At 43.2% G+C, this 27,378-nt stretch overlaps 1 protein-coding gene across 8 annotated transcripts in view; it reads left to right on the top strand.

Moving 5' to 3' along the window:
• Window positions 1–27,378, top strand: part of NEK11 (NIMA related kinase 11) — a 237,990-nt gene that overhangs the window by 136,475 nt on the left and 74,137 nt on the right. For all 8 annotated transcript variants that reach the window (XM_032408712.1, XM_032408709.1, XM_032408715.1 and 5 more), the window contains one exon: window positions 11,089–11,249. In XM_032408712.1, coding sequence (XP_032264603.1) covers window positions 11,089–11,249 — 161 coding nt within the window. The remainder of the gene's footprint in view (window positions 1–11,088; window positions 11,250–27,378) is intronic.

The following is a 27,378-nucleotide window of genomic DNA, read 5'->3' as shown; positions in this document are numbered from 1 at the left end:
AGGCCCAGGGAGCTCAAGCCTGTTGCCTAAAGTCACAGCCCTCGATGTCTCCTGGCACCAAACACTGCATCCAGCCATATAGCCCCAGCTCCTTCAGGGTCTCTCTGTTCCGTCTCCCTGTATTTCCCTGTGAGAAAGTGGATTCCCCAGCCCATATTCATTTCTCTGAATCTGGTGGAGAAAAGACAAACTTTACCTACTTATTTTGACTTTTGCTCTCCAAACCAGAAAAACAAGTTCAGAAAAATGTTAGAAGTTTTGCCTAAGGGAGAATCACCTTGACATGTAGATAAAAGACTTCAGAGCTTGAGGGAGACCTATTTCCAAATGGATCGTGGAGCTTATTTCTGTCGTGTGTGTGTGTGTGTGTGTGTGTGTGTGTGTGTGTGTGTGTGTAGGGGGGAGCCTTTGGTGCGCTTGATCAAATAGATGTCACTCGAAGAAAAACTTACAGCAGAACCTGCTGTCCTATATATAAAAAAAGGCACTGTACTGTACTTAATTTAGCCCTCCTTTCAGAAAGGGTCATGAATATGCATTTTGGCTAAGAAAATTTTTTGAGAGCCTCATGTGTGATGCTGCAGACTAAGCTAATCAACATGGCTAATTTTAGCCTTAGTTTTGAGGCTTTATTTTAGAATAGGTCACAGTGCTAGTACTAACCTATAGCTTATTGCATGAGAGAAGAAAGCATCAAAAAGGTAGAAAACCAAGCAACTGCCACCCGCCCAGACTATAAATGTATTGTTTGTAATTGAGATTTAGTTCCGCTTACAGTTAGTGATATGATTAATAAAGTGGACTTGATCTCTGCTCTGCAATGAAAGACGTTGTCTACTATGGGGATTTAGGAGGTCTATGAGCTGCCTTTCTCTGGGATGAAGGGTGGGAGATGAATATCTATTAAAGTTCTACTTGTCCTCACTGGGTGAGGTATGGAAGTGTTGAATCACTATGTCCTACACCTGAAACTAATACTACACTGTTATGTTAACTAACTGTAATTTAAATAAAAACTTAAAAAAGAAAAAACCCAGCTTTACTTGTAGGCACTGTGTAAAAGAAGGTGGAAAAGGCATCTTATAGATGAGAAGGTTTGATTTGATAGGTCCTTCAAAGTGGCTCTGGGGACATGCAGAGTAGGCCTAGGGCTAGGGTGAGATCAAGTCACTGCCTCCCCCTGCTAAGTCCACGGCTATGCGTATTGGAAAACCTTCTGGCCTGCGGTTCTGCCTTCTTTGCAGGGATGGGGACTGGTGGTGCGCTGGCCAGGGGAGGAGCAGAGGGTCAGAGCAGGGAAGTGACTCACATCCCAGGGCTTCGAAGAAATCTAGCCAAATCTGCACGTGAGAGTGCAGTCCAGCAGAGCTAGACATAGAAAGGAGGACACTCTAGAAAGCACACTGTCTGGTAGAACTTTCAGCGATGATGGAAATGTTCTGTAATCTTGTCACAGATGGCTTTCAAGTGCTTGAGATGTGGCCGGCGTGACTGAGGAACTGAATTTGTCATTTCATGTCACTGTTATTAATTTTGATTTAAATAACCACATGTGCCTGGTGGCTACCATATTGGACAAGGCAATTCGAGAAGGAGAGCTCTTTCAAAGAATGAAGTCAGAAAATAAGAGTGAGCTTAGGGGAAAATGTAGAGTCCAGCTTACAAAAGCCAGGGCCCTGATCTAAAGGTACATATGAGAACCATCTGGAAAGCATCAGAAAAATAAAACTGCCTGGATCCAGCCCCAGGCCACCCAGTCAGAATCCCTTTAGGTGCGTACCTTTAACTGGGAGCTACCAGATTCATTGATAAGAGGAGGCAGGTCTGGGAAAGAGTTGCAACCAGGTGGCAGAAGGCCTTGGCTGCCAAGCTGAAGATTTCATATTCCATTTCATTGGCAGTGGGGGAGACATTGCTGGGGGAAGAGTGACATGGTAGTAAGTGCTTTAGGCAAGATTTGTGGCAGCCTGTGTAAGATTGGAGGCGATTGCAAGAGCTGAGATATCTGGAGTGTTCATTTCTGCCTTGGAGTATTAGTGTGTTCATTTCACTGAGGGCTGTCCATATTCTTTCCTGGACTGAGCATTGGTTCAAAATGTTCCCTAGCAAATATGCTGCTCTAAGCCTCCAGCCCTGCTAAATGTTATGGTGATTGAAAATTATACTTGCTCCCCACAGGCCCAGAAGCGGGCTCTTTGTAATGAAATAGAGATGCAGCGGCATTTGGAATGTCGAGTAACAGCCTCTCTAGGACCTCCAACAGAGGCCCACGGTAGCCATAAAAGGGGATGATTCACCATGGAAAATAATGATCACTGCCCTCCGAGTGGACCCTTCCCCCTCCATGACTTCTGAGCTCCCACGAGCAATCTTAATAGCTGCTGATGGGAACTAGGACACCCTGAGAACTAGGCCCAGCTGATGACTCACTGCATAACCATGAAAAACCCTTTCATGGTTCACAGTAGGGGGGAGAGATGCCTTTTAAAAATTGAAAAGGAAAAATAAAACCCAATGTATGTTGAAGCTTAGAAATTGACACAATGCCTTTTCCAAAACAGCAAAATTTCTGAGTCAGTCCTTTTCTTCTAACAAGGTGTGACAGACTGAGTACCCTTCCCTAGCAAGGGTGACAGACTGAGTACCTTTATTAGCTCCAGGAGAATGGAGGCCTGGGGTCTCCACAATGATAGTTATCTACTTGGCGGAATCCAGCTGTCTCCCTGAAAGACAGGTTGCCTCTGCCTGAGGAGTTTGCTCTAGCTCTGCTGTTGGCCCTTTATGTATAAATGCTTCTTTTACACACCAATAATGATGCAACCCAGACATCGGTTTGGACACTCTGTCCCAAGATGCGGGAAGCTTGGCTCAACCGAAGCTTGTCCCGAGCTCCCTTCATGATTGCTGTGCAGGCTCCCTCAGCCTCTGTCTCTCGGCTCTGACCCCTCCCACTCCCCTGCCCTACCTCTTTTCTGGAGTAAAGCCAAAGCCCTCCTTTTGTCTCTGGCAGAAAGGATCATATTTTCTTCCCCTGCACTCTCGTCAGGCATTTTTCTAAATACTTAAAATTGGGTGCTTGCTGCAGGAGCATGGTGCTAAAATTGGAATGAATGGTACTTATGTGTGGTATGAGAGCTATGAAGAAAACTAACGTTTTCTACCTGCTAAGGGAATACTAATGGTCATTTACTAAGCACTTACTATGTTCTGGACACTATGCTAGATAGAGCATTTTAAGAAAACTCAGAGCAGGATGAGTAGATTAGACCTCAGGAGATAAAAAATTGAGCTGTCTGAGATATAATTGATATCTGACAAATGACTCACTTGAGCAGTGTCCATAGGTGTGGGCTCTATTGTTTTCTAGAAAGTCTTGAGGATTAAATATATAATATAAAAAAATATGACCTTGCTGGCATCTGTTTTCCTTTAAGAGGTGTTTACATAATTGCATAGCATCACTTATCTTTTGTAAAATTGTATGTTTAGCCATGAGTTAACGTATTATTATTATAATATCCCCAAGTCTTCGGTTGGGCTCCTTAGATGCAGAGCCTGAGATGGTTATTCTGGTGCATGTGTTTTATGGAGAGAGAGCTCTTGGGTTGGGGGTGGTGGATATGTCTAGACAGGGCAGCAGCAGAAGGAACCTGATCCCACTTTGGAGCAGGAGTGATACCAGGGGGCTGGCTCCACCTTCAGTCATTCAGTCATTGGCCAGGACTGCACTCCACCATGGAGGGAACACATAACCTCTTTGATAAGGAAATTCTTTGATCTGAGAGCGATTGTCTGGAGAAGGGGACATTTGTGCCCTGTTAGCCATTGTGTTCCCCTAAAATTCATATATTGAACCCTAACCCCCAGTACCTCATGATGGGACTATATTTGGAGATAGGACCTTTAAGGAGGTGACTAATGTAAAATGAGGCTGTTAGGATGGGCCCCAATCCTATCTCACTGGTACCTCTGCAAGAAGACGAGATTACGATACTGACAAACACCAGGAGCACCAGTGGGGAAACCAGACCTGCTGACACCTTGATCTCGGACTTCTAGCTTCCAGAACTATGAGAAAATGCGTATTTGTTGTTTAAGCCTCCCAGTCTGTGGCATTTTGTTGTGGCGGCCCGAGCAGCCAACACTCACGGCAGCTGGAGCATGAGTGTGCCCGAATGTGTCTGGTAAGGAGCTTTGGGTGGCACATCCGTAGTATTCACTCCACCCACTTACAAATTAGAAAACAGACCAGAGAAGTGACGGAGGCTGCCCAGGGTCACACAGCCCATACACAAGAGAGGCCAGATTTGAACCTCAGTCTGACCCTACAGCTTATCTCCTTAATATCTACTCCTTATCCCCACTCCTGGTGGGAGGCAGCCTTCCTCAGAAGCAGCAGACATCACCAGTTAACTTGGGCTTCAGTTTCTTGGGATAACCAAGTTGTCCCCACCTTACACAAGACAGCACTGGGGAAACTGAGGCAGCTCAGCATTGACAGTGTCTGTATCTGAGGGCCTTCTCCAGACATTCTCTCACCCACTAGTTTGGGGAATGGTGTAGCATATTAACCATAGGTTTCTTCTACATATGAGATGATGTCTTTATTTAAAATGTTTTCATTAAAAAACGGATTAAGGCAATCTTTTTCACACCCACAAGTGCCATTTTTAGGAAAATAAGAAATTCTGAGAACTGCCTTGTCAGTGTAATAATAACTATTGTCATTCTGAGCACCACTGCTCTCAATTTATAATGGGAGAACATGGTCTTTAGAGGCCACATCAAGATCTAACAATAGATCAGTTTGTTCTTACTATAGCTTTTGTTCAACATTTTCTGGCTCATAATAAAGCCATTGCCCACTTCAGAAAACTAGAAAAGAAAGGAAAAATAAAGAAGGGCATCTCTGGGCAGTTGCCTGCCACGAGGTCCCCTACTCAGCCCCAGCCGGCCCCGCCACAGCTGAAATAGAGAGCATCCTCTCTTTATGAGGAGACGCTTTCCCCCAGATGGTGGGCACAGTGAGAACCATTTTAAAAAGTGTCCTGTGGATATTGCTGACTTCATAGGAGAAGGCGCAGAAAAGTGTGAGTGCATCTGTTGGATTTCCCAAATCACAAGTCACTTGGTCACCAATCAGTTCTGACACTATTATTAGATGTGCAAAGAGAGGCTTGCAGCTGGAGCAGAGTCTGGGCACCTGGAGAAAACCACAGTCTACCAGTGACTGCCATCACACGCTGCGGACTCTGGACTCAGAGACAGCTGGAGATGTTAGTATGAAGAAGACATTTTTTACTGTTCCAAGTTATGATTCCATCCGAGATATAAGTTCAAAGTCTGTGAGAGAGGAGAGAAAGAGGGGTCTTAGGGAAAAAAATCTTTATATTCCCTCCCCCCTTCGCCCGGCCCTCCCCAAAATAAAGGTTAGGAAATTCTTTACATGAAATACTATGTGGTAGTTTGAAAGTCTTATCTTTTAGACACGTAAGCATTCATTTATTCGACAAGAAGTTTGGCGTGTCTGCTTTGAGCCATGGGTTGGAGAAACCACAGGAACAGGATAGGCTTTGAGCAGACAGTAAGGGCCAGGCATTGTGCTAAATCTGTGGTTCTTAAACTTAGGTGTGCATCAGGATCCCCCTGGAGGGCTTGCTAAAATGCAGATTGCTGGACCCTCACCTCAGTTTCTGATTCAGTAAGTCTGAGAGGCCTGAGAATTTGCTTTTCTATAAGATCCCAGGTGATGTTCTTACTGTTCTTCTGGGACCACCCTTTGAAAACCACTGTGCTAAGCTCACGGCAGGCATCTGTTCAAGGCATACGGAATGGTTAGAATCATTCAGAATGGTGGCAGGTGCACAGGCTGAGGTATTCCTGCTACATAACTAAGCTCCTTTAAAGGAAACTTGATTTTGACTTTAGGCAAAAATCTGGTTTTATTGCCTCTTTTTAAAAAAATTCTTCAGTGCATTTTTCTGATCATTTTAGAAGTTTGAAGAGCTGATACAATAATAGGCGAAGTATGGGGGAGTGGCTCATTAAACAGTTGTGCTTGTATGTCACTTTCTCCCTGAAGGTCCTAGGTCGAGCGGTAGTTCTCAAAGTGTGTTGCCAGACTGGCAGCAGCATCATATAGACTCTCGCCACCCCCCCCACTGCCCCCCCCCCCGACCACTGCATCTGAACCACTGGGCATGGGGCCAGGAATCTGTTTGAAAAGGCCTCCAGGGGGATGACGATGTACACTGTAGTTGGAGCATATCTGAGGTCGAGGGGAGTGACAGTTGGGCTAAGTCTAAGGGAGGGCCCCTGGCATTCACTATTCCCAGCTCCTTTCAGATAGTTCACCAGGATGACTAAGCTTTAGTTTTCCCATCTCAGAAGTCAAAAGTCTATCCCTTGCTGTGCAACATCTTTCAGAGTGGTGGGGGAAGACAATCATGACTTTTATCCATGACCTGGTTTTACTAGCAAACATGAAAATCCCAAGCTAACCACGAAATAGTGCCATTCAATGGGAAAAAGATAGGATTCAGGTTATTTGTGTTCTAATCTAGTGTCCACCCTGCATATAGCTATGTGACTTTCGGTTGATTTTTAGGCTGTCTGAATTTCATTTTCATGATCTGAAAAATGAGATAAAATAATTGTCCTGGTCTAACTTGAATAACTGTTGCAATGATTAAATGGAATAATGGATATGAATGTGCTTTTGCAAACTATGAAGTGTTGTAACTTTGGGCTGCTCATCATAGCTTTCTTCTTCCCCGTCAGTAAAATGGGAACAGTGCCCTAAAACTTCACAGAAATTGTGAGTAGTTGAGAAACTAATGGCACAACAGTTTGCACTCTTCTTTTTTTTTTTTTTAAAGATTTTATTTATTTATTTGACAGAGAGAGACACAGCGAGAGAGGGAACACAAGCAGGGGGGAGTGGGAGAGGGAGAAGCAGGCTTCCCTCAGAGCAGGGAGCCCGATGCGGGGCTCGATCCCAGGACCCTGGGTTCATGACCTGAGCCGAAGGCAGACGCTTAACGACTGAGCCACCCAGGCGCCCCCAGTTTGCACTCTTCTAAAGTAAAGTTTATTTCTTCATTTTTGGGGTCTGTAATATATAAGGTTGGAAAATGTAGAGATATTATAGTCTTATGTATTTTATTATAGTACATCTATGTAATAATATATGATAGTACTTTTATTTGAACTGGTGACATCCTAGAACAGTGGTTTGGATGTTGTGGCCCCAGACCAGCAGCACCAGCATCCCCTGGCAACCTGTTTGAAATGCACATTGTCAGGCCTCAACCCAGACTTACTGAATCAGCAACTGGGTGGGGCCTAGTGATCTGTGTTATAACAATCCATGCAAGTGGTCCTGATGCTCACTGAAGTCTTAGAGGAAGGGGTTTATTAGGGTCTTTTTTATTTTTAATGATTTTATTTATTTATTTATTTGAGTGGGATTCTAGTGCTCTCTCTAGCAAGGGGAAGGGCAGAGGAGAGGGAGAGAATCTCAAGCAGACTCCATGCTGAGCTCGGAGCCCAACTCAGGGCTCGATCTCACAACCCTGAGATCATGACCCGAGCCGAAACCAAGAGTCGCTGGCTCAACTGACTGAGCCACCCAGGTGGCTCAACTGGCTCAACTGACTGAGCCACCCAAGCGCCCCTATTAAGGTCTTAATTGAAGGGTCTGGCAAACAGCATCCTTTTCATGGAACAGGGTGATTTCTTCTCTTTTTCTCTGTCGTGGATCTGCAGCAACTGTACCCAGGCTGAGGCAGCCATAATTGGATTCCTTCATAAACACGCTGTCGCTGCCCACCCAGCCTAGTAGAGATCTGGAATGCCGCTCCAGTGCATCTGTTATGAGGCTGACTCCAGGGTGCGAGGAAATTAAAGCTATTTATCACAGACCATTTTCCCTCAATGACAGGAGAAATGAGCCTTAGCCTAACAAGGCTTCCAGTTGGGCCCACGTACAAAAAACACATAGCTTGACAAACACAGTTTGAGCAGACTTAACATTTCTTTTGACTTTTCCTTTTGAAAATGAACTCTTTTTTGAGCTGCACCAAGATAGTGGTGCTTGTTTAAGAAATACTGGAGGTGGATTCATCCCAGTCTGTTTCCTGACTGAGACATAAGTGCCACCATGGCACTTCCCCCCGACCATTTCTTTCCTTCCTCTCCTTCGGGGGAGGGGATCCCTGGTGAGAGAGAGTCTTTCCTCTGAGACTAAGACTGTGCATAGGAGCCACGTTATGGGAGATGGGGCTCAGTATTTATCAAGAGAACGGTTTGTCTGTATGATTTGGCCCGCTGCCTTAGTGCCCATTTGAAATGGGTATGCTATGGATTTTGAGAAGTGATTCTATTTTGTGTGTGTGTATAAAATTAAACTTGGTATATATCTGTGATCGTCTAATATTTATATTTCTTCCTGATGTGCATTACGGGCAAAACATATAGAGAGTTTTGTGTTACATGTTAGTAACTGACATCTATTTGATGCCTACCATGTACACAGTGCTTTGCATCCATTATACTATTTCATGTTCACAACAATCCTAAGAGATGGTTATGATCATCTCCATTTTACAGATGAGAAAGCTGAAGTGCAGGAAGTTTAAATAATGCCTGTTATAGAGCTGATATTAGAGCCTCGATTTAAATGCAGGTCTTTTGGATTCTAAAGCCAGCATTCTCAACAGGTGTTTTTCAGATTGTGTGTTGAGAAATCACTTTAACAAGTTGCAACTAGCATTGTAAAAAAAAATTGAATAGAATGTGAAAGACCAGAATGTGTCATATTTAAGTATGGATAAATCTTGATGCATGAAACTTTCATTTCAACTATAAATATATTTATATTCATACACAAATACAAGCACATTTCTGTGTGCTGAACAACAAAATGGAAATGATATTTCTTATTGTGTCACAGTCAAATTTGAAAGCAAATATTCTGGCTAAAGGAGGAGGAGAAGAGGAATAGAGGGAAAGAAGGAGAAAATAGGGAATAAATAAATGAATGAATAACTGTCAAAGAGACAGAGAGCCTCTGGGAAAGGAAGCGGAAATAGGAGGGAGTGGGAAGACGGGGAGAGAATGGACAAGAAAGAGAGAGACACAGGGGGAGGGGGAGGAAGAGACGCAGGAAGTCACGTGATCCTGTCCACCATTCCATTCAGCCAGCAGATGCCCCTACTTGAGGACAACACTAGAGACTTGAATTATCTTCTCTGTAGATGTTAGTTTTCATAAACTTCTCTTGCTGTGATCCTTGAGCCATTCTGAGTGTGAGTTGAATAAAGATTTTTACAAAATGTGACCCCTATATACAAATAATCTATTTCATCTGCTGCTCACCTGAAAACCAGTGATCTGAAGGGAGAAACAGGCTGTGCTGGGTTACTGAAATGCCCAGTATGCTCCTTCCTGAGGAACTGGCAAAGGCGGTTTTGAGTATATGTTATTTTTGTCTTTTGAGCTAATTTTGATGCCATGACACTGCCTCTTGTGTTTTATGGGAAACCATAGGGAGCAAAGATTTTATTTTTTACTTTTTATTTTTTATTTTATTTATTTATTTATTTATTTAAAGATTTTATTTATTTATTTGAGAGAGAAAGAGAGTGAGAGAGAGAGCACAAGAGCGGGTAGGGTTAGAGGGAGAAGCACACTCCCCGCCGAGCAGGGAGCCCGATGTGGGACTCGATCCCGGGACTCCGGGATCATGACCTGAGCCGAAGGCAGTCGTTTAACCAACTGAGCCACCCAGGCGCCCGGGAGCAAAGATTTTAAAGTAGCCCGCTAAGTATCTTACTTCTGGAGGATTCTGGATTCAGCTAACAAAAAGTCCATTTTTACAGATGTGGAAATTGAACATTTTATAAAGTTTGCCTATAGACAGAGCTTTCATAAGAATCCTATTACAGAATCTTCATAGCTACCTACCCTGCTAGGTTACCCTTATGCCCATGGTTTTAATGTGGTGGGGTGTCACTCTGTAATTCACTCCTCTCCCCAATGGTATTTCCCTGTTTTTAGGCCTTCATTAGTAAATTGGGGTTGATATCGCTGTGCTTTTTTGTGATCCATTCTTGGCCTTTCTTGGCTGAAAACTATTATAAGCACCAATTACATTTTTAGTTAGTAATAACATTGCATCAAATGACTTAGGTAGGCACTCCTTGGCATCAACTTAAGTGGGTGGTCTTTCCTTTTAAAAAAAAATAGGGGCACCTGGGTGGCTCAGTTGGTTAAGGGTCTGCCTTCAGCTCAGGTCATGATCTCAGGGTCCTGGGATCGAGTCCCATATCAGGCTCCTTGCTCAGTGGGGAGCCTGCTTCTCCCTCTGTCTGCAGCTCCCCCTGCTTGTGCATGCTCTCTCTCTTTCTCACAAATAAATAAATAAAATCTTAAACAAACATAAACGCCACGTATAGAGGTGAGTAAGCAGGGTCCCAGAGTGAACTCCATCTCAAAAGCCTTCATAGTCTGTTGGGAAAGAACCATAATGTTTTCCTCAGCTTGCCCAAATGCCATTGCTATATATCCTATCCATCTTGCCTGGTCTCACCACTCATATTTTCTTTAAAAAAGAAACAACCAGGAAGAGTGCTGACAGAGTTCCATTCCAACTGCCTCTGCAAAAGTTTAATGTGGGTGTGTAATAGGGTCCCACAGCCAAGGCATCTCATCTGGCATTTGCTCCTAAATCCCGTCATTTGTAATAAGGATTCATGCCTCTGAATGTAAAGACTTTAAAGGAGATCATTTCTTCTTGTTTCATGGTTTAAAGGAGATCATTTCTTCTTGTTTCATGGTTTTATCCTTCCACCTTCAAAATATGGTTGCAAATAGAGTCATCCCTCCTTTCCTCTACTGGTTTAATTTTTCTGAGTATTTATTAAAGTCAACCAGATACTTTCAGGAAGCTGAGATTCAGCTCTACACTCCATGAAAGCTTTGTCAGTGCAAACATAATACATCTCTGGGAAAATATGGGGGGAGGTCCTAGACTTATTATAATTTAATGACTGGTAGGACCCGATTGTTGTTTATTCTTTATTTCAGAGATCCCAGAAGACCCGCTTGTGGCTGAAGAGTATTATACTGACACCTTTGATTCCTGTTCTGAAGACAGTGAAGAGGAGGAAGAAGAAATAGTGTTCTCAGCCCCAGGGGAAGAGGTCAAGGATGAGGGATCCCGGCCTGCTTACAGAACATTGCAACAGGTATATGCTGCTCCCCAGCAGATGTAGTGGAACTGTGTGAGGTCCTGATCAGGCTGTGACTTCCCAAAGAGAGAGTCAAGGAAGTCTTAGAACTTGAAGTGGGGTGGGGGACAAGGGTTTGTTATAAAGGCCCCATGTGATGGGTCTTTATTTCCAAGGTGCCAGGGGCAGGCAGGGCCCCATGGAGTTCTGAGATTCTGGTGTGGACTGTGTTGATGAGGGAAGGGCTGGAGTGCCCAGTACTTATTCAAGTGGGAAGATGATACATGCTACACTGAGGAGCACCCTAGATTCAGCTGTTAAATAAAGAATGCAAGTGTCTCTTTAGCAGAGAGAAGGAGATTTTTAAAAATACACTTTTCTGCCCAGTAATCAGATTTTTTGAGTCATGTCCTAGTGCACAAATTAGCTCTGGGAATGAGGCCCAGAGATTCTGGACTTAGGGCATGATCTTTCTGGCCACACCCAGCCTTTGCGGGCCCATCCTTACATACGGTGCTGGAGTCTCTGAATGTATGTCCTCGGCATAGACCTCTTTTACAATAGCAAGATTAATCCCTAACTGGGTCACAGGCTAAGAAACAGTCCTGGCATATGATTTCTCTGCCGGGTGTCTATAGGAGAGAAAAAAAAAAAAAGAAAAAAAAGAAGAGGTATATAAGGAGTAAGATTACTTTGGGCTACTTATGCTCATAAACTTCATTTTCCTCTTAGGCCATAACATGGTAATCTTTCCAGTCCTAAAATTTCTTAAAGGTACAAAAGTTTTGTATTAACCATTAAGCTGGGAAAATAGAAGTCAATCAAGGGGTACCTGTGTCAATGAAAACTTAATTCAGGAGGATTAATTGAAGTTTGTCTACCATCTAGTCAACAATTTTTAATGAAGACTAAGCAATACATCATAATATCAATAAATAGAACCAATAAGAAATGTTCTCAAGTTCTATATAATAAAAGGAGAAAGAGACAAGGAGAAGGGAACTAGAAGGATATGGATATGAGGCTAAGAAGAGAAAAGGATGAGAGAAAGAGGAGAAAGAGAGAAATTAGGAGACAAATATGTGAAGAGAGAAGTAAATGAATGTTGAGAAAAATATTGAGTGTTGAGTCAAGGCAGAGAGTGATTCAGCATGCCAAAATAAAAATGCTTCCCTTATACCATTTCCCCATTTCCCAATGGACTCTGTTGAACAACAGCACCTCCTACCACACATTAAAAATACAATTTCCATTTCCTTCTGTGCCAGGGTCCTAAACATCTGAGACAATTTTTTTTTTAATTTTTTATTTCTTTAAGTAATTTCTACACCCAACATGGGGCTCGAACTAATGACCCCAAGATCAAAAGTCACACCACGCTCTTCCAACTGAGCCAGCCAGGCGCCCTGAGACAAATACTACAATATTGCAGAACCATCATTTTGTGCCTATGATTGCAAAACACATCCATTTTTGCCCAAAGCATCAAGTGACAAAATTTTAGCTACTAGTATTATTACTTTTTATTTTTAATAGATTAAAACTGATTCAGAAAACCACATGAATGAAATATACAGCAAACACCACTCAGGTCAGGAAATAGAACTTTGCTAGCCACTCCGGAAGTCCCGTCTTTGGCATACTTGTAGGAACACAGCGTTGGAAATCAAAATGCCTGTATACAAGACTAGCCTTCGTTACATGCAGGTCGTGTGACCTTGTACAAGTTACTAAATTTCACTGTGCCTCAGTTTTCTAATCTGTAAAATGGGAGAATAATGGTTCCCACCTCATAGAGTAGTCTGGGGATTAAATGAAGTAATCAATGTAAGGTACTTAAAATAGTGTCTAGAATTTAATAAAGTAATTAATTAATGAGATGTTAATTATGATGATGATGATGTTACCCAGCCATCTTGTGGGGGTTTTTTTAAAGATTTATTTATTTTTTAGAGAGCACATGCATAAGCTGGGGGAGGAGCACAGGGAGAGAGAGACTCTCAAGCAGACTCCCTGCTGAGTGCAGAGCCCAATGCAGGGCTTGATCTCATGACCTGAGTCAAAACCGAGTCAGACGCCCCACCGACCAAACCACCCAGGCACCCCATCTTGTGGATTTTTTATGATACTTCCCAAACTCTTTAATGTTAATGTGAGATTTCACAATTGTAGTATTAAAAAAAAATCCCTCATTTTTATTTCTTAGGGCCAATGATAAATATAGGACAGCAGTTTTGCTCTCTGGGCCGTGCATCTGTCACATGTGATATGATAGCTGAAATTTTCTCTGCACAGCGAAGCGTGAGGAAAAGCAGAGTGATCTTTTCGGAATGGTGCCACGGGGACAGAGAAATGGATACAGGCTAGGCTTTGTGAGTTGATTTTAAATCTGTTGGGACAAGATGCTGAGGCCTCTCACACCCATGTGGGTATTTTGTCTCACAAAACCCTGTCGGGTAGTTATTCTTATTTCTGTTTTCCAGATGAGGAAACCGAGTCTCTGAGAGAAGTAGGTTGCCTATGGCCACACAGTTAGGGAAGGCTTAGAACCATGCTCAGGCCTGGGTCTATCATGCTCACCAGCCAGTGTTCTTTCTGGTACAAAAGGTGTATCAAGCGAGAGTGGACTTGGTATAATAGAAACAGGAGTGGAAAGCTCAACTGAGTAATCTGTAGAGAGATAGGTAACTACAATCCCATTTGTTTTTCCTAGTAATTTGATATCATTTTCCCCTCCTCAAAGGCAGGGAGTGTGCAGTTGTGAAGGGTGTCTGCTCTTCCCTTTCTAGGTTATCACTGGGATTTCCTCTTACCTCTCCCCAGTCTTGCCCTTGACCCAAGTGTGTCCGGGGTCTACTTCGGTGATCATTGTACCTGTGGCTTTTCTGTGAGTAATCAGATCAAAGTAGATTCCCCTTCCTTCAGATGGAGCAAAAGTCACATAGTCTGTATTTGATGGAGGAAGTGCTTTCAAAAAGAAACAGCCATGGGCTTCATTGGGATTGATTGCTGAGTCCCTTGTGCGACCCGTGGCAATCTTTTCAGCAGCAGCGTCTCCAAAGTGGTTTTATTAAGCACCTAATTGCCGTTGATCGTTCATTGCTTCTCTGCTGCGGTAAGCCGAACATCGGCAACACCTTCATCACAAGCCATTATCATATTGTTGATAGCTACTATGTGAAGGCTGTGGTCACTGAATTGGAACCTGCCTCTTAGATCTCAGGAGAATGGAGTTTATAGCTGTCATCGTAAGAGGGTTTTCAACAGTATTTGGGGGACCTGTCACTGAAAAGTGTTTTTGCTCTAGTGGCCATGCTTTAGGGCTGCAGATTGATGGGTGTGTTCAGAGACCCTTATGTTTTCCCTCGCTGCCTTGACCATCACTTTCCTCTGCAAGACGAATCAATGCTCCATGTGCACCAGGAATACACACACTAGGTAGACCATAATGACTTCACACAGAACTCCCTCGGGAAAGGCTCTGTTGTTTAATGAATGTGGCTTTCAGCAATACTTGTTTTAAGAAGGCTCTTAGGACCATGGTGTTTGTTCTTGCCAAGACAGAGGGCTGTGGAGGTCCATTTTTTCCAGCTAATTCTGAAGCTTTCACCAAATCCTCTAGCGGGTTTTGAAATTCCCTCTGCACCGCGAAGCATTTGGAAAAACAGAATGATCTCCTTGGAATGGTGCCACCGGGGTAGACAGGCTAGGCGAGGCCTGAGAGTCTACCAAGGACTCTTGGATCAGGTCATCATGGGAATATGCGCCTCTCTGAGTGTCTTCTGTTAGTGGAGTCATTAGTTTAATCAAATCCTAATTGTTCTAACAGTAACACCTAACATCTCCCGAACCTTTCTTCTATGCCCTGTACTTTATACGTTGTGTCAGCCCAGGTCCTCTGGGAAGCAGGTGACAAGACAGAATTGGGGAAAGCCTCAAACCACGATGCTGATCTGAATCTTAGAGGGTAAGGATGGAAGGGAAGGCAGGATTGGATGACACCTTCAACGTGCAGGGCAGTTCTGAAAAAGTCTTCACGACACCCCCAAGAGAGCCCCAGGGCAAAGACTGCCCTGCCCATCAGAGGAGACCAAACTGGGCAGGAATGGCCTGGCTCTGGTTTCCCCACACTCGAACGGGCTGGGAGCTGCCGGGAAGAGCCGATCCTGGGGCAGCAGCTGTGGGAGGCCAGCAGGCTCCAGAGCAGTGCTGGCGGCCGGCCGGCTCTGGAAGAGAAATGTGAAGGGTGCACCCCGGCTACAGGCAAAGATGCATATTTCGTTCAGTTCTTGCAAGTTGTCCCTTTGGTGCATGTATTCTAGTTGAACTGCATCAAACTGGATTTGAACTGGCTGGAATTCCAACAAGGGAGAAGATGAGAGTTGGGCGGGGGGAGGGTGCAAGAGAAAGGAAGAAAGTGTGCGTTAGTGATTTCAGACCAGTTCTGCCTGACATTTGAACCAAAAAGTGGGTGCCCCGGATGGAGAAAGGGCTGAGGGCTATAAATCCAGAGTCCCCCACTGCCTCTCAGGGCCCGTGTGTCTCTCAGATTGAGAACCTCTTGGTGCTTTGAATTCTTGCCCTAGACTTAGAGTAGTTAAAGCTACATGTTCTTCATAGAATGCAGTTCCTAAGTGCAAGTCAACTCTTTCATTTGATGCTTAAAAAGAAACAGCATAATTTGTCTGTAATTGGTTACTGTATTAAGCACTGACTTTAAAACTCAGGTCCCTTGAAAGATGAGACTGTTGTGAAATCCTCACATTGCACAAGAAGAAACTGAGGCTCAGTGAGGGGAATGCAGCTAGCAAGTAGCAGGGTTGCAGATCTGACACATGTTTTAGCCACTCCTTTATACAGCCTTCTGGTGCAACCTTTTAATTATAGCAGTTATAATCTCTCCTCCGTGACGACTGGGTAAACACACTAGGTACGAGGGAAGAGCTTAGGGGCTACCGCATTGTCTGGCCCTGTTCTCCTGAACAGAACTGCTGAGCTATGCATGCAGCAAAATTTATACTGGTTCTAGGAACAGTGCTGAGTTATGAAAATTGAAACAAAAAAAGAGCCTATCTCTCACATCCATTATAGGATACAGAATTCTCTCCTCCTACTGTCTTTTTGTTTGTTTGATTTAATAGAAGATGCCAGAACTCTTAAGTCCAAACTGTAGGGCTGATTTAACTGTGGGTTTGCATGATCTGAGCTAATTGATTTGACTTCATGCATGGAGGAAACAGTTTTTGTCTGGTATTGGCCTCAGAGTTCATCGGTTCTAAGAAGCAGTCAGCCCCACCATTTAACATCTCTCCATCAGCACCCTCCCTGGCCCGTGTCCCAGGCTATAAAGCAGCCCACCTTGCTGAGGTGTTAGAGAAACCCAGCGGTTTCACGTGTCACTCCTTCCAGGTAACAGGCCTTCTGTAGATCCAGTGCGTGTTGCTGAAAGTAGTCACTTTGATGGGACACTTTCCACTGTGGGCCCTATTCCAGCCCTCATTTCCATCATGGTTATTCTGCCTTCCCTCTCCACTATTTCTTGTCCAGGCTAAAACATAGCTCACTGCCAGCCAGACAAGGGACGAGCAAACCTTGCTCTGGGACATAGCATTGTGGGCCTTGTAGGAGACCTTAGTCCCTAAATCTTTTAAATTAGATCCACTCTTGTATTGAAGATCGCACCTACACTTTTCGCCCCAATCCCAAAGAATGGAGGAAAAAGAAGGAAGGCGATAGGGTGGATAAAGAAAAAGCAGAACTGAGCGGGAGTGCACAGAGTCTGTGCGCTCGTTTCCATGTGGAGGGTGGGAGCCTCCGCAGGCCTCTACCACCTCCATGTTGGCGGCTGAACAGAGGTCCACAGCAGCTGGGGAAGGAAAGGGACAGCAAGCAGCCGCACTGGGCTCTTCTGTGCTACTCCTGGAGCTGGGGGTGAGTGTGGTGGAGTGGTGTATGCTGGTTTTGCAAAGCTGGTAAACGTAGTTGGAATGGCACCTTTGGGGCTTTTCTCTCCAACAAACCCCTCCCCCTTCCACCAGCACCAAGTCGTGTGTCCACAGCTATCAGCTGAGCTAACGTACCCTGACCATACAGGGCATAAACGAGTCTGCAAAGAATAGGAAGATCCTCCCAAATGGCCCCTGCAAACAAATGGCCCATCCCACTATTCTGTGATTCAGTTATACAGAGAAATTTAATTTTATTTTCTGAATATTTTATTCATCTGGAAAGAGAGAGTGAATATCATTTCATGGTGTCTAGTCTAGGAAGAAAGGAGTGTGACACATCTGGGACATTGTTGGAGATACTGTCCTTTCTATATGGGTCCATATCATACCAGAGAAAACAACAATCATTCTTAATAAAACAGAGCCAGCCTTGCAGCATGTCAGGTGCCATGCTAAGTCCTTTTCGTGCCTCATCCCATTTTATACTCGCAAGCACTTTACGGAGTTAACATCTTCCGTCCCACTTTACAAAGAGGAAAGTGCAACACAGAAAGAAAGAATAATTAATTTGACCTAGGTCACCCAGTCCATTGACAGAGCTGGAATTTAAACCAGCAAATACTCTTTGTCAACGAGGAGCCTTTTGGGGTGAGCGTAGAACTCTATGTAGAAGTTTCGTAAAGGAAAGGAAAAGAAGATGCTTGGGACCTAAGGGACAGCTCCAAAATGTGTGAGAACGTGACCGGATGATTTAAAATCATGTTGAAAACACAGGACCAAGTTTTCCACGTACTCTTTGGGATTCATGTAGGAATAAAGCTAGAACTGGAGTCAGAAATAGTAACGTACAATAAAGAAGAGTATATCACAAGGGCTACCTTTTGGAACATGAACCGATAAATGTTCTTTAAATGGCAGGACTCTCCTCCCTACTATTGGGCATGTGGCGTGAAAAGAGATAAATAGTTCATCAAGAGCAAGTGAGTTTTTGGGAGGGCGAGGGTGGGTTGGGGGCAGCTCCCGGCACACTGCTACGACTTGAGAAACAGATCACAGCAAAGGTACCCGCCTCCCCAGATCCTGAAAAATTCATTGCCCAAGTTCCTGGGTGGGCATCGTGATGCCACTCCCAGCAGCCCTGCTTTCTTTTCTCCTGTCTCCATCCTTTACATTTCCAAACTGTGATCCAAAATGTCTTAAGAGTTCTGTATCGGATACCTATGAATGTCTTTGAACCCCAGAAGCGACCCTGCGGATACTGATGTGCTGCGAACCTGGGCACTAATAGGAGACAGCTGCAGGGAGAAGGTTTTAATAATGTAGAGTAAACAAGGCATTAGCAGTGAAATGTGGACACATTGACAGTCACGTTTCAGTGACTCCGAATTCAGTGACAGAGGCGTTTGGTGTTACAGGAGCCTGGGGGCTTGCTTGCAGTTTGAGTTTTGCAGATGTGGCTCTGTGTTCCCATCATGACACACACTCTGAGAACTTTTTTCCTTGACAGAAGGCGACCATTGGTGGGGAGATAGGAGTGAAGACGTCAGCTTCCTGATTTCAGGGCAGCCTCCATGAAGGTGCCACCCGCTCTGTCCTGTGGCTTTGTACTGAACGGCACCCTCTGTCTTCCTATGAATTATGAATGCAAATAAGCAAGGGCTTGCCTTCTAATGAGATCGAAGTGAGATGTGAAAGTCCATCTGAGTGTGTAGAAAATGGATAAGGTCACCTTGATGTTTGGTTTCTGTAACTTAGTGACATTTTGCAGGATGCAGTGGCTATAGTTCGAAGGAGAGTGGACAGTAGCTCAGTAAAGCAACTTGCGGGAAAGAACGTGGGTGGGTTGTTGCTTGGATCATACATTTATACATCACATAGCTGAGGGTTCTAGGCACTGGGTGGAAGGTAGTGAAAAACAGAAACAATGCCACCTTCATGGACATCTCACCCAGTCTCCTGTATTTACAGAGTATCCATAGACTGTCAACTCCCAAATGTGTCTTCCATTCTTCAGTTCTGTCTCCAGATTCACATCCCCAGTCTGCCTGGGAGTGGGGGTAGGTGTCATGTGGACTTCTAATAGACATCCTCAACTAAGCATATCCAAAAGTGAACAAATAGACCCCAGCCCCAGTCCAAATCAGCTCCTCCTGAGTCAACATTGACTCTTGCATGTCCTTTCACTTACGTTCCACTTCCAATCCATAAGCAAAACCTATTGACTCGATGTTTAGAAGATGATCACTACTTAACACCTCTACTCCTACTGCCAGAGCCACCATCGCCTCCCCAGTGTAAGATTGCAGTAGCTTCTAACTGACCTCCCAGTAACCCTCCCCCCATACCTCACTCAAACAAAAAGGCACAAGTCTGTTCAAAATGGCCTTGCGGCATCCCATCATCACCCATGGAAGAACCCCTCCCTTCGGTCACTGTGAGAATCACCCTCGCCCACCCCACTCTAGTCATATTAGCCTCCTTCCTGTTTCTGGAACATGCCAGGCATGTTCCTGCCATTGAAAGCCTGGAATGCCCTCCCCTCCAGATACATAAATCATTTTGCTCCCTCTCTACCTTCAAGTCTGTGCTTACATGCCGTCATATTGGGGAGGACTCATTCTGAGATAAAATGGCCCTTGCTGGTCTGAGAAGTCCTTGTGTCCTTTCCCTGCTTTATTTTCCTCCATAAACCTTATCACTATTGACCTACCACTGTTTATTTTTTGCTTACTCATTTATGGTCTGTCTCCCCCCTACTAGAATGTAAGCCAGTCGGGCAAAGATTCTGTTTGTATCACTGCTGTATTCCCAGCACCTTGAACAGTGTTTAGCACAGAGCAAACACTGAGCAGATATTGTGGAGTAAATGGATGAATGAATGCCTTCAGTGGACAAGCTAGTGGTAGAGGTAGCCAATAAGTCAGGACACAAACAGCTAGAGCAATGAGGAAAGGAAGAAGTTGAAGTGATGGAGGAAATGGGCTTTTTTTGGGGGGGGACACCTACTAAGAGGGGATTCAGGAAGTTTCTAGAAGAGGGCTTCTCAGCTGTGACCTGAAGGATGGAAACAGCCAGCCGTTTGATGTAAAGAAACAGAGTTGGGAGAGGAGTGTTTCAAAGAGGGGGAAGGGTGTATAGGAAGGCGCAGGTCATGAGAGGGCTTGGCAAGTTTGAGAAATTGCATAGTAAGCAAGAAGATCGATGTGGTTGGAGAGGTCAGGCCAGCAGTAGCTACATCATGGTCTTGTAAGGAGAATGGATTTTATTTTAAGTGCAGGGCAATCCACTGAAGGGCAATTGAAATCAAGTGTTAAAATGAATCTACGGCAGTAGAAATCAGAACAACAGTGGCAGTGAAAGGGGGGATTGGCTGAAAGGGGGTCTGAGGGTAATTTCAGGGATGATAAAGGTGTTCTTTATCTTGTTGGGAGTGGTGGCTACATGGGTATTGTACACGGAAGATCTGGGCATTTCACTGCATGCAAATTTTACCTCAATAAAAATAATACATCATCAACAATGTCATCGAGGCAAGAAGAACTACCAAAGACACTGCACCAGAATTGTGATATTCATACATATATGGTGACACTTGTAAGTCAGCCTGTATCGAGGCTGTTTCTTCGGCTCCTTGTAGCCCATGCATGACTTTCCAGCTTCAAGGAGGTCCTGGGTACACTCAGATGAGGTGTCTCAGGGAAAAAAGGGAGTCCAGAATGACTGAGCATGAGTGGGGAGAAGGGTTCTGTATGGTTTGTTCTCAGCCTGTGGGACGACTCTGACAAGACAGGTCCAAGAGGTAAAAGAAATCAGCCCCTTCACACCCTCACACCCAATGACATAGGGACCCTTGAGTAGGAGGATGTGCCCAAGGGTCTGAGTGAGATGAAGCTTAGCTGAGCTCCCCTCTGTGGCTGGAGCTCTAATGGGTGGTTATGTCCACTTTGTCCATACATTTATGGATCTTTGCTTGGAATTGTTCCACAGAGGTGTTGGGCCTGGCAGCACACCATGTAGGTACCCATTCCCACTCATCCTGTGTGTCCTTCAGCCCCAGGAAACTTAAACACTTCATAGCTGTGCAACTGTTTACGTCTGGGTTGCTAACTGTCCAGCCTTCTGTGGTTTGCCTTTGGGAGTCAGCATAGCCCACCTGCCAGGAGAGTGCTGAGGGTGCTAGATGTAGGTAGATGGTTGGGTTTTCACCACCTCAAGGTCTGGGAGCAGGAAGCAGAAGAAGAACTCTCTGGGACGTTCTTGAGAATGTCTAAAGGTAGATGTGCAATCGCTAAGGGCTATTGGTGCTCAAGCTGAGCCCTCATCCCAACATAAGGTCTTCTGGTAGCCAGTTGCCATTCATTCATTCATTCATTCATTCACAATTCATTCCAAGAAGGGCACAGTATTGTGAACTGGTTACCATTTTACTGATATCACTGCTAGATCTCTTTATCCATATGTATATTCAGCTTCAAAGAGAAGACATTCGCGGGGTCGGGGGGAGCGGGGGAGAGTGGAGGAGTGAAAGACACAGTGTCTTTACGTCTATGCCTTGCCTCTCTTTGGCTCCTTCCTCTGCAATCTCTTCTTCATCCAGATGAAGGTCAAATGTCCTTAGACTTTGGACAACAAGCCTCGTGGGACTAGGCTTCTCTGTGAGTGGGTTCTCATTGCTTTGTTCCCTCAGGGGAATAATAAGTGACTGTCAGCGACAGCTTGAGAAACGAAACTGCTTCAGAAAGAGATTTCTTCAACTGCATTATCCATTCCAACAATTTGAGCAGAAAGTTAAGCTGCGTTCACTCCAAGAAACTGAACATATTGGTTGTGTACCAAATAAACGTTTTTGAGCCTTTTGTTTAACAAACACATATTACAGTTAATATGTGCCAGGCATGGAGCAATGTACTTTACAGATGCTAACATTTATTCCTCCTAACAACCCATTTTACAGATGGGGAAATGAAGGTGTGAATAGGTTAAGTAATTTGCTCAAGGCACATGACTGGCAAATGGCAAGGCCAGATTTAAACTCAGGCAGGCTTGTTCCAGAGCCCATGCTCTTAACCACTAGGCTGTGCCCCTCTGCCTTGGTCCATTATGTCAGAGCCTCAGCTTTGCGTCAGTGGCCAGCCTCCCCTCATGATTTGGATACATCCTAAATCCTATTCGTTCCAGCCAATCTGGCCATCACACTCCACTTGCTAGGGACTGGTTTAAGATGAATATGCAATCAATTCTGGCCAAAAAGTGTGAGGAGAGGGGTCTGAGAGTGCATGGAAAGGAACATACTGGGGCTCTTTGTTTAAGCTGGTTTATGTAGGTTTTTGGTTACTTATAGCTGAAACTGTCCTAAGTGATATAGATGATAAATTAAGATTCTTTTTCTTTTTTTAGCAGGAATATTGATGTAGAAATATGGTTGTGTCATTTTTGGATTATATTTTCAAAACAGCTTCTTGTCAACTTTCAAATAAAAGTTTGAATTCCAAGGAACAAACCAATGCGTGTGATATCACAAATGACAGTATTTAGGGCTTGCCTCTAAGAAGTTAACAATGAAAATGTAGGATGCTGCATAGTTCTGGTTTGGTATAAACCTTGTAACTACATTTTGACTACCCTGGTCTGTTACTGAGTATCCATGTTCAGATGTTATTGAGAATTTGGTCCATTGAGTCTATCAGAGTATGAGATTCCAACAAAATAATGCTCATAGAAAGTCTTCTTCCTGGATTGGAAAACTGCCCTACACCACTGAATTCTTTCTCTCTCTTTTTTTTTAAGTTAAAGTTTAGTTAGGTAGCATACAGTGCAATATTGGTTTCAGGAGTAGAATTCAGTGATTCATCACTTACAACACTCAGTGCTCATCACAAGCGCGTTCTTTAATACCAATCACCTGCCTAGCCCATCCCCCACCCACCTCCCTCCATCAACCCTCAGTTTGTTCTCTATCCTTAAGAGTCTCTTATAGTTTGTTTCCCTCTCTTCTTTTTTTCTTTTCCCCATTCCCATATGTTCATCTATTTTCTTTCTTAAATTCCACATATGAGTGATATCATATGGTATTTGTCTTTCTCTGACTTATCTCACTTAGCATGATATACTCTAGCTCCATCCACATCATTGCAAATGGCAAGATTTCATTCTTTTTGATGGCTGAGTAGTATTCCATTTTATATATATACCACATGTCCTTTATCCATTCATAAGTCAATGGATGTTTGGGCTCTCTCCATAGTTTGGCTGTTGTTGATAATGCTGCTATAAACATTGGGGTAGATGTACCTCTTCGAATCTGTATTTTTGTATCCTTGAGTAAATACCTAGTAGTACAGTTGCTGGATCATAAGGTAGATCTATTTTTAACTTTTTGAGGAACCTCCATACTGTTCTCCAGAGTGGCTGCACCAGTTTGCATTCCCACCAACAGTGCTAGTGGGTTCCCCTTTCTCTGCATCCTCACCAACACCTGTTGTTTCTTGTGTTGTTGATTTTAGCCATTCTGACAGATGTGAGGTGGTATCTCATTGTGGTTTTGATTTGTATTTCCCTGATGATGAGTGATGTTGAGCATCTTTTCCTGTGTTTGTTAGCCATCCGGATGCCTTCATTGGAAAAGTATCTATTCGTGTCTTCTGCCCATTTCTTAACTGGATTATTTGTTTTTTGGGTGCTGAGTTTGATAAGTTCTTTATAGATTCTGGAGACCAACCCTTTATCAGGTATGTCATTTGCAAATATCTTCTCCCATTCTGTAGGTTGTCTTTTAGTTTTGTTGATTGTTTCCTTCACTGTGCAGAATCTTTTTATCTTGATGAGCTCCCAATAGTTCATTTTTGCTTTTGTCTCCCTTGCCTCCGGTGATGTGTCTAGCAAGAAGTTGCTATGGCTGAGGTCAAAGAGGTTTCTACCTGTGTTCTCTAGGATTTTGTCTCACATTTAGGTCTTTCATCCATTTTGAATTTATTTTTGTGTATGGTGTAAGGAAATGGTCCAGTTTCATTCTTCTGCATGTTGCTGTCCAGTTTTCCCAACACCATTTGTTGAAGGGACTTTTTCCATTGGATATTCTTTCCTGCTTTGTCAAAGATTAGTTGACCACATTGTCGTGGGTCCATTTCTGGGCTCTCTATTCTGTTCCCTTGATCTATGTGTCTGTTTTGTGCCAGTACCATACTGTCTTGATGATTACAGCTTTGTAATAGAGCTTGAAGTCCAGAATCATGATGCCTCCAGTTTTGTTTTTCTTTTTCAGGATTGCTTTGGCTATTTGGGGTCTTTTGTGGTTCCATAAAATTTTAGGATTGTTTGTTCTAGCTCTGTGAAAAACTGCTGGTGGTATTTTGATAGGGATTGCACTAAATGTTTGGATCGCTTTTGGATAGTACAGACATTTTAACAATGTCTGTTCTTCCAATCCATGAGCATGGGATGCTTTTCCATTTCTTTGTGTCCTCTTAAATTTCCTTCATAAGTGTTCTATACTTTTCAGAGTACAGCTATTTTACTTCTTTAGTTAGGTTTATTCTTAGGTATCTTATTGGGTTTGGTGCAATTGCAAATGGGATAAACTTGTTTTCTTTTTCTGCTACTTTGTTATTGTTATATAGAAATGCAACAGATTTCTGAACATTGATTTCATATCGTCCAACTTTGCTGAATTCATGTATGAGTTCTAGCAGTTTTTTGGTGGAGCCTTTGTCTGCAAATACTGACAGTTTGACTTCTTCCTTGCTGACTTGGATGCCTTTTATTTCTTTTTGTTGTCTGATTGCTGTGGCTAGGACTTCCAGTACTATGTTAAATAGTAATGGTGAGAGTGGACATCTTTGTCTTGTTTCTGACCATAAGGGAAAGGCTCTCCGTTTTCCCATTGAGGATGATATTAGCTGTGAGTCTTTTGTCTATGGCCTTTATGATATTCAGGTATGTTCCATCTATCCCTACTTTGTTGAGGGTTTTTATCAAGAATGGATGCTATATTTTGTCAAATGCTTTTTCTGCATCTATTAACAGGATTATATGGTTCTTATCCTTTCTTTTATTAATGTGTACACCACTGAATTCTTTATGGTTGGGAGATTTTTATGTTTTTCAGGAGTCAGAATTCTCTAATTATACCAATAGTAAGTTGACTAGGGAAACAACAGAAGTGGTTGGCTATTATAGGTGGTTGGGTTTTGTTTTTTTTTTTTTTTACGGCCCAGAGAAAGGCTTCAGAATGTTAAAAAAAGTGTTAACTCAAAGCTAACATTTAATTGAACTTTTGATTTCCAGTGTATGCAAGATCCAAAATATTCAAGTATCTGACACAGAAGACCTCAATGATAAATGTGATTCTTTTGAGTTTTGTCACTCTCTAATTCATGAACATATCTAGTACTATACACACCAAAGTTCTTCACATATTTCTCGAATGAAAACAAGAGTAAGGGGGGAGATTTTGCTATTGTTTCAAACATATATTATGTATAAAGTATCTAATATATTAATATCTATGGTTTTAATGTAAGTTCTATAGTTAACCCCCCCCTCCCACACACACACACAGACACACATGACATACACATCCCACTATTTTAAATGTAAAGCTGAGCAAGGAAAAGGCATCATGTTCTGGAAGCCATGCAGGGAAGGAGAGATGTCTTAGTCTTAATACTTAAATAGTCCTTAGTGGAAATCATCTTGATTTTTTCATGAAGATGACTTCAGAGTTGTGAAATATATCCACATTGTAGTCAATTAAAAGTATATAAACTCAGGGCACCTGGGTGGCTCAGTCGTTAGGCGTCTGCCTTCGGCTCAGGTCATGATCCCAGGGTCCTAGGATCAAGCCCCGCATCGGGCTCCCTGCTCCGCGGGAAGCCTGCTTCTCCCTCTCCCACTCCCCCTGCTTGTGTTCCCTCTCTCAGTGTGTCTCTCTCTGTCAAATAAATAAAATCTTTTAAAAAAAAGTCTATAAACTCATATCTATAATACCTTGCAACAAATATCATGATGCCAAGTGATTCCATGTCAGCACAGTGGGGGTTTTGCCCTCCAGACGGTATTTGGAAATGTCTGATGACATGTTTAATTGTCACAACTTGGATGAGGGAGAATACTAATAGTGGTCCAGGGATATTGCTAAACATCCTATAATGCACATGACAGTACCCCACCCAAAGAATTACCCAGCCTAACACGTTACTAGTGCTGAAGTTGAAAAGTCTTGAGTTAACAAAATAGGGGCTTATGGAAATTCTTCCCAGCTTAAAGTAACACTTACACTAATTGAATAAATGAGAATCTTCCTAGTACAATCCTCATGGCAGGCTCATTAAAGTAGACTATCACTAATCATTCATATTGGCTAAAGTTTGCTCTTGGAATTGTGGTCCACGGGCGAGCAACATCAGCTGCTGTTGAGACCTTGTTAAAATGCAGAATCTCAGCCCTATTCCAGACCTGCTGAATCAGATTCTGCATTCTTAGCCAGATCCCTGGATGAGTCCTGCACACGGTGAAATTTGAGAATCACTGGGTGAGAGGACTACGTATCTACACCTCATCTCCAAAGCTGATCTGTGACTAGAAACAGGCCAAGAGCTCCACTTCTTAGAAATATGAAACAAGATTGGAAAGCCTCCCTCTCACAGGTGTGAGGTAGAAATTACCCCATGCAAGAGTTTCCTGTTAACTGTTTCCATTGCTCCTTTTAAGCTTTTCTCCACAGGTCAGCAATTAGAAGGAGAGTGAAGTGGTAACTAGTTTACTGTGGTGATCACTTTGTAATGTATATAAATGTTGAATCACTATGTTGTACACCTGAAACTAATATAATATTGTATGTCAACTACACTTCCATTTAAAAAAAGGAGATTGAGAAATTCATCGAAGCACACTGAATTTTAATATTCAAATTAACACAGGCTATGATACAGATCTGCTTTCACCAAATGTGACTTACTGATTCCAAAAATACTTTTCCAGTTTCATCCTAAAATCCCTTTGGGTATCTGTGACCTATGTTTGCGAGGCTAACGTATAAAAATCCTTTCAGTTAACCTCTGCAGAGAAAAAAGCAAAAGCATGCTCCATCCTTTTTTTAGAAGTTGCTCCAGAATCAAAATTTCCTGATTCTACTGTGAAGTAGCAGGATGTAAGTAACTACATGTAAATCTCTGCTAGTTAAAATGCTAGTGCTTGCTAAA

The sequence above is a fragment of the Phoca vitulina genome, unplaced genomic scaffold, assembly GCF_004348235.1.
Source record: "Phoca vitulina isolate PV1807 unplaced genomic scaffold, GSC_HSeal_1.0 scaffold10, whole genome shotgun sequence".
Classification (NCBI taxonomy): Eukaryota; Metazoa; Chordata; class Mammalia; order Carnivora; family Phocidae; genus Phoca; species Phoca vitulina.
The sequence above is the reverse complement of the archived record's forward strand: the minus strand, read 5'-3'. Positions and strand labels throughout refer to the sequence as shown.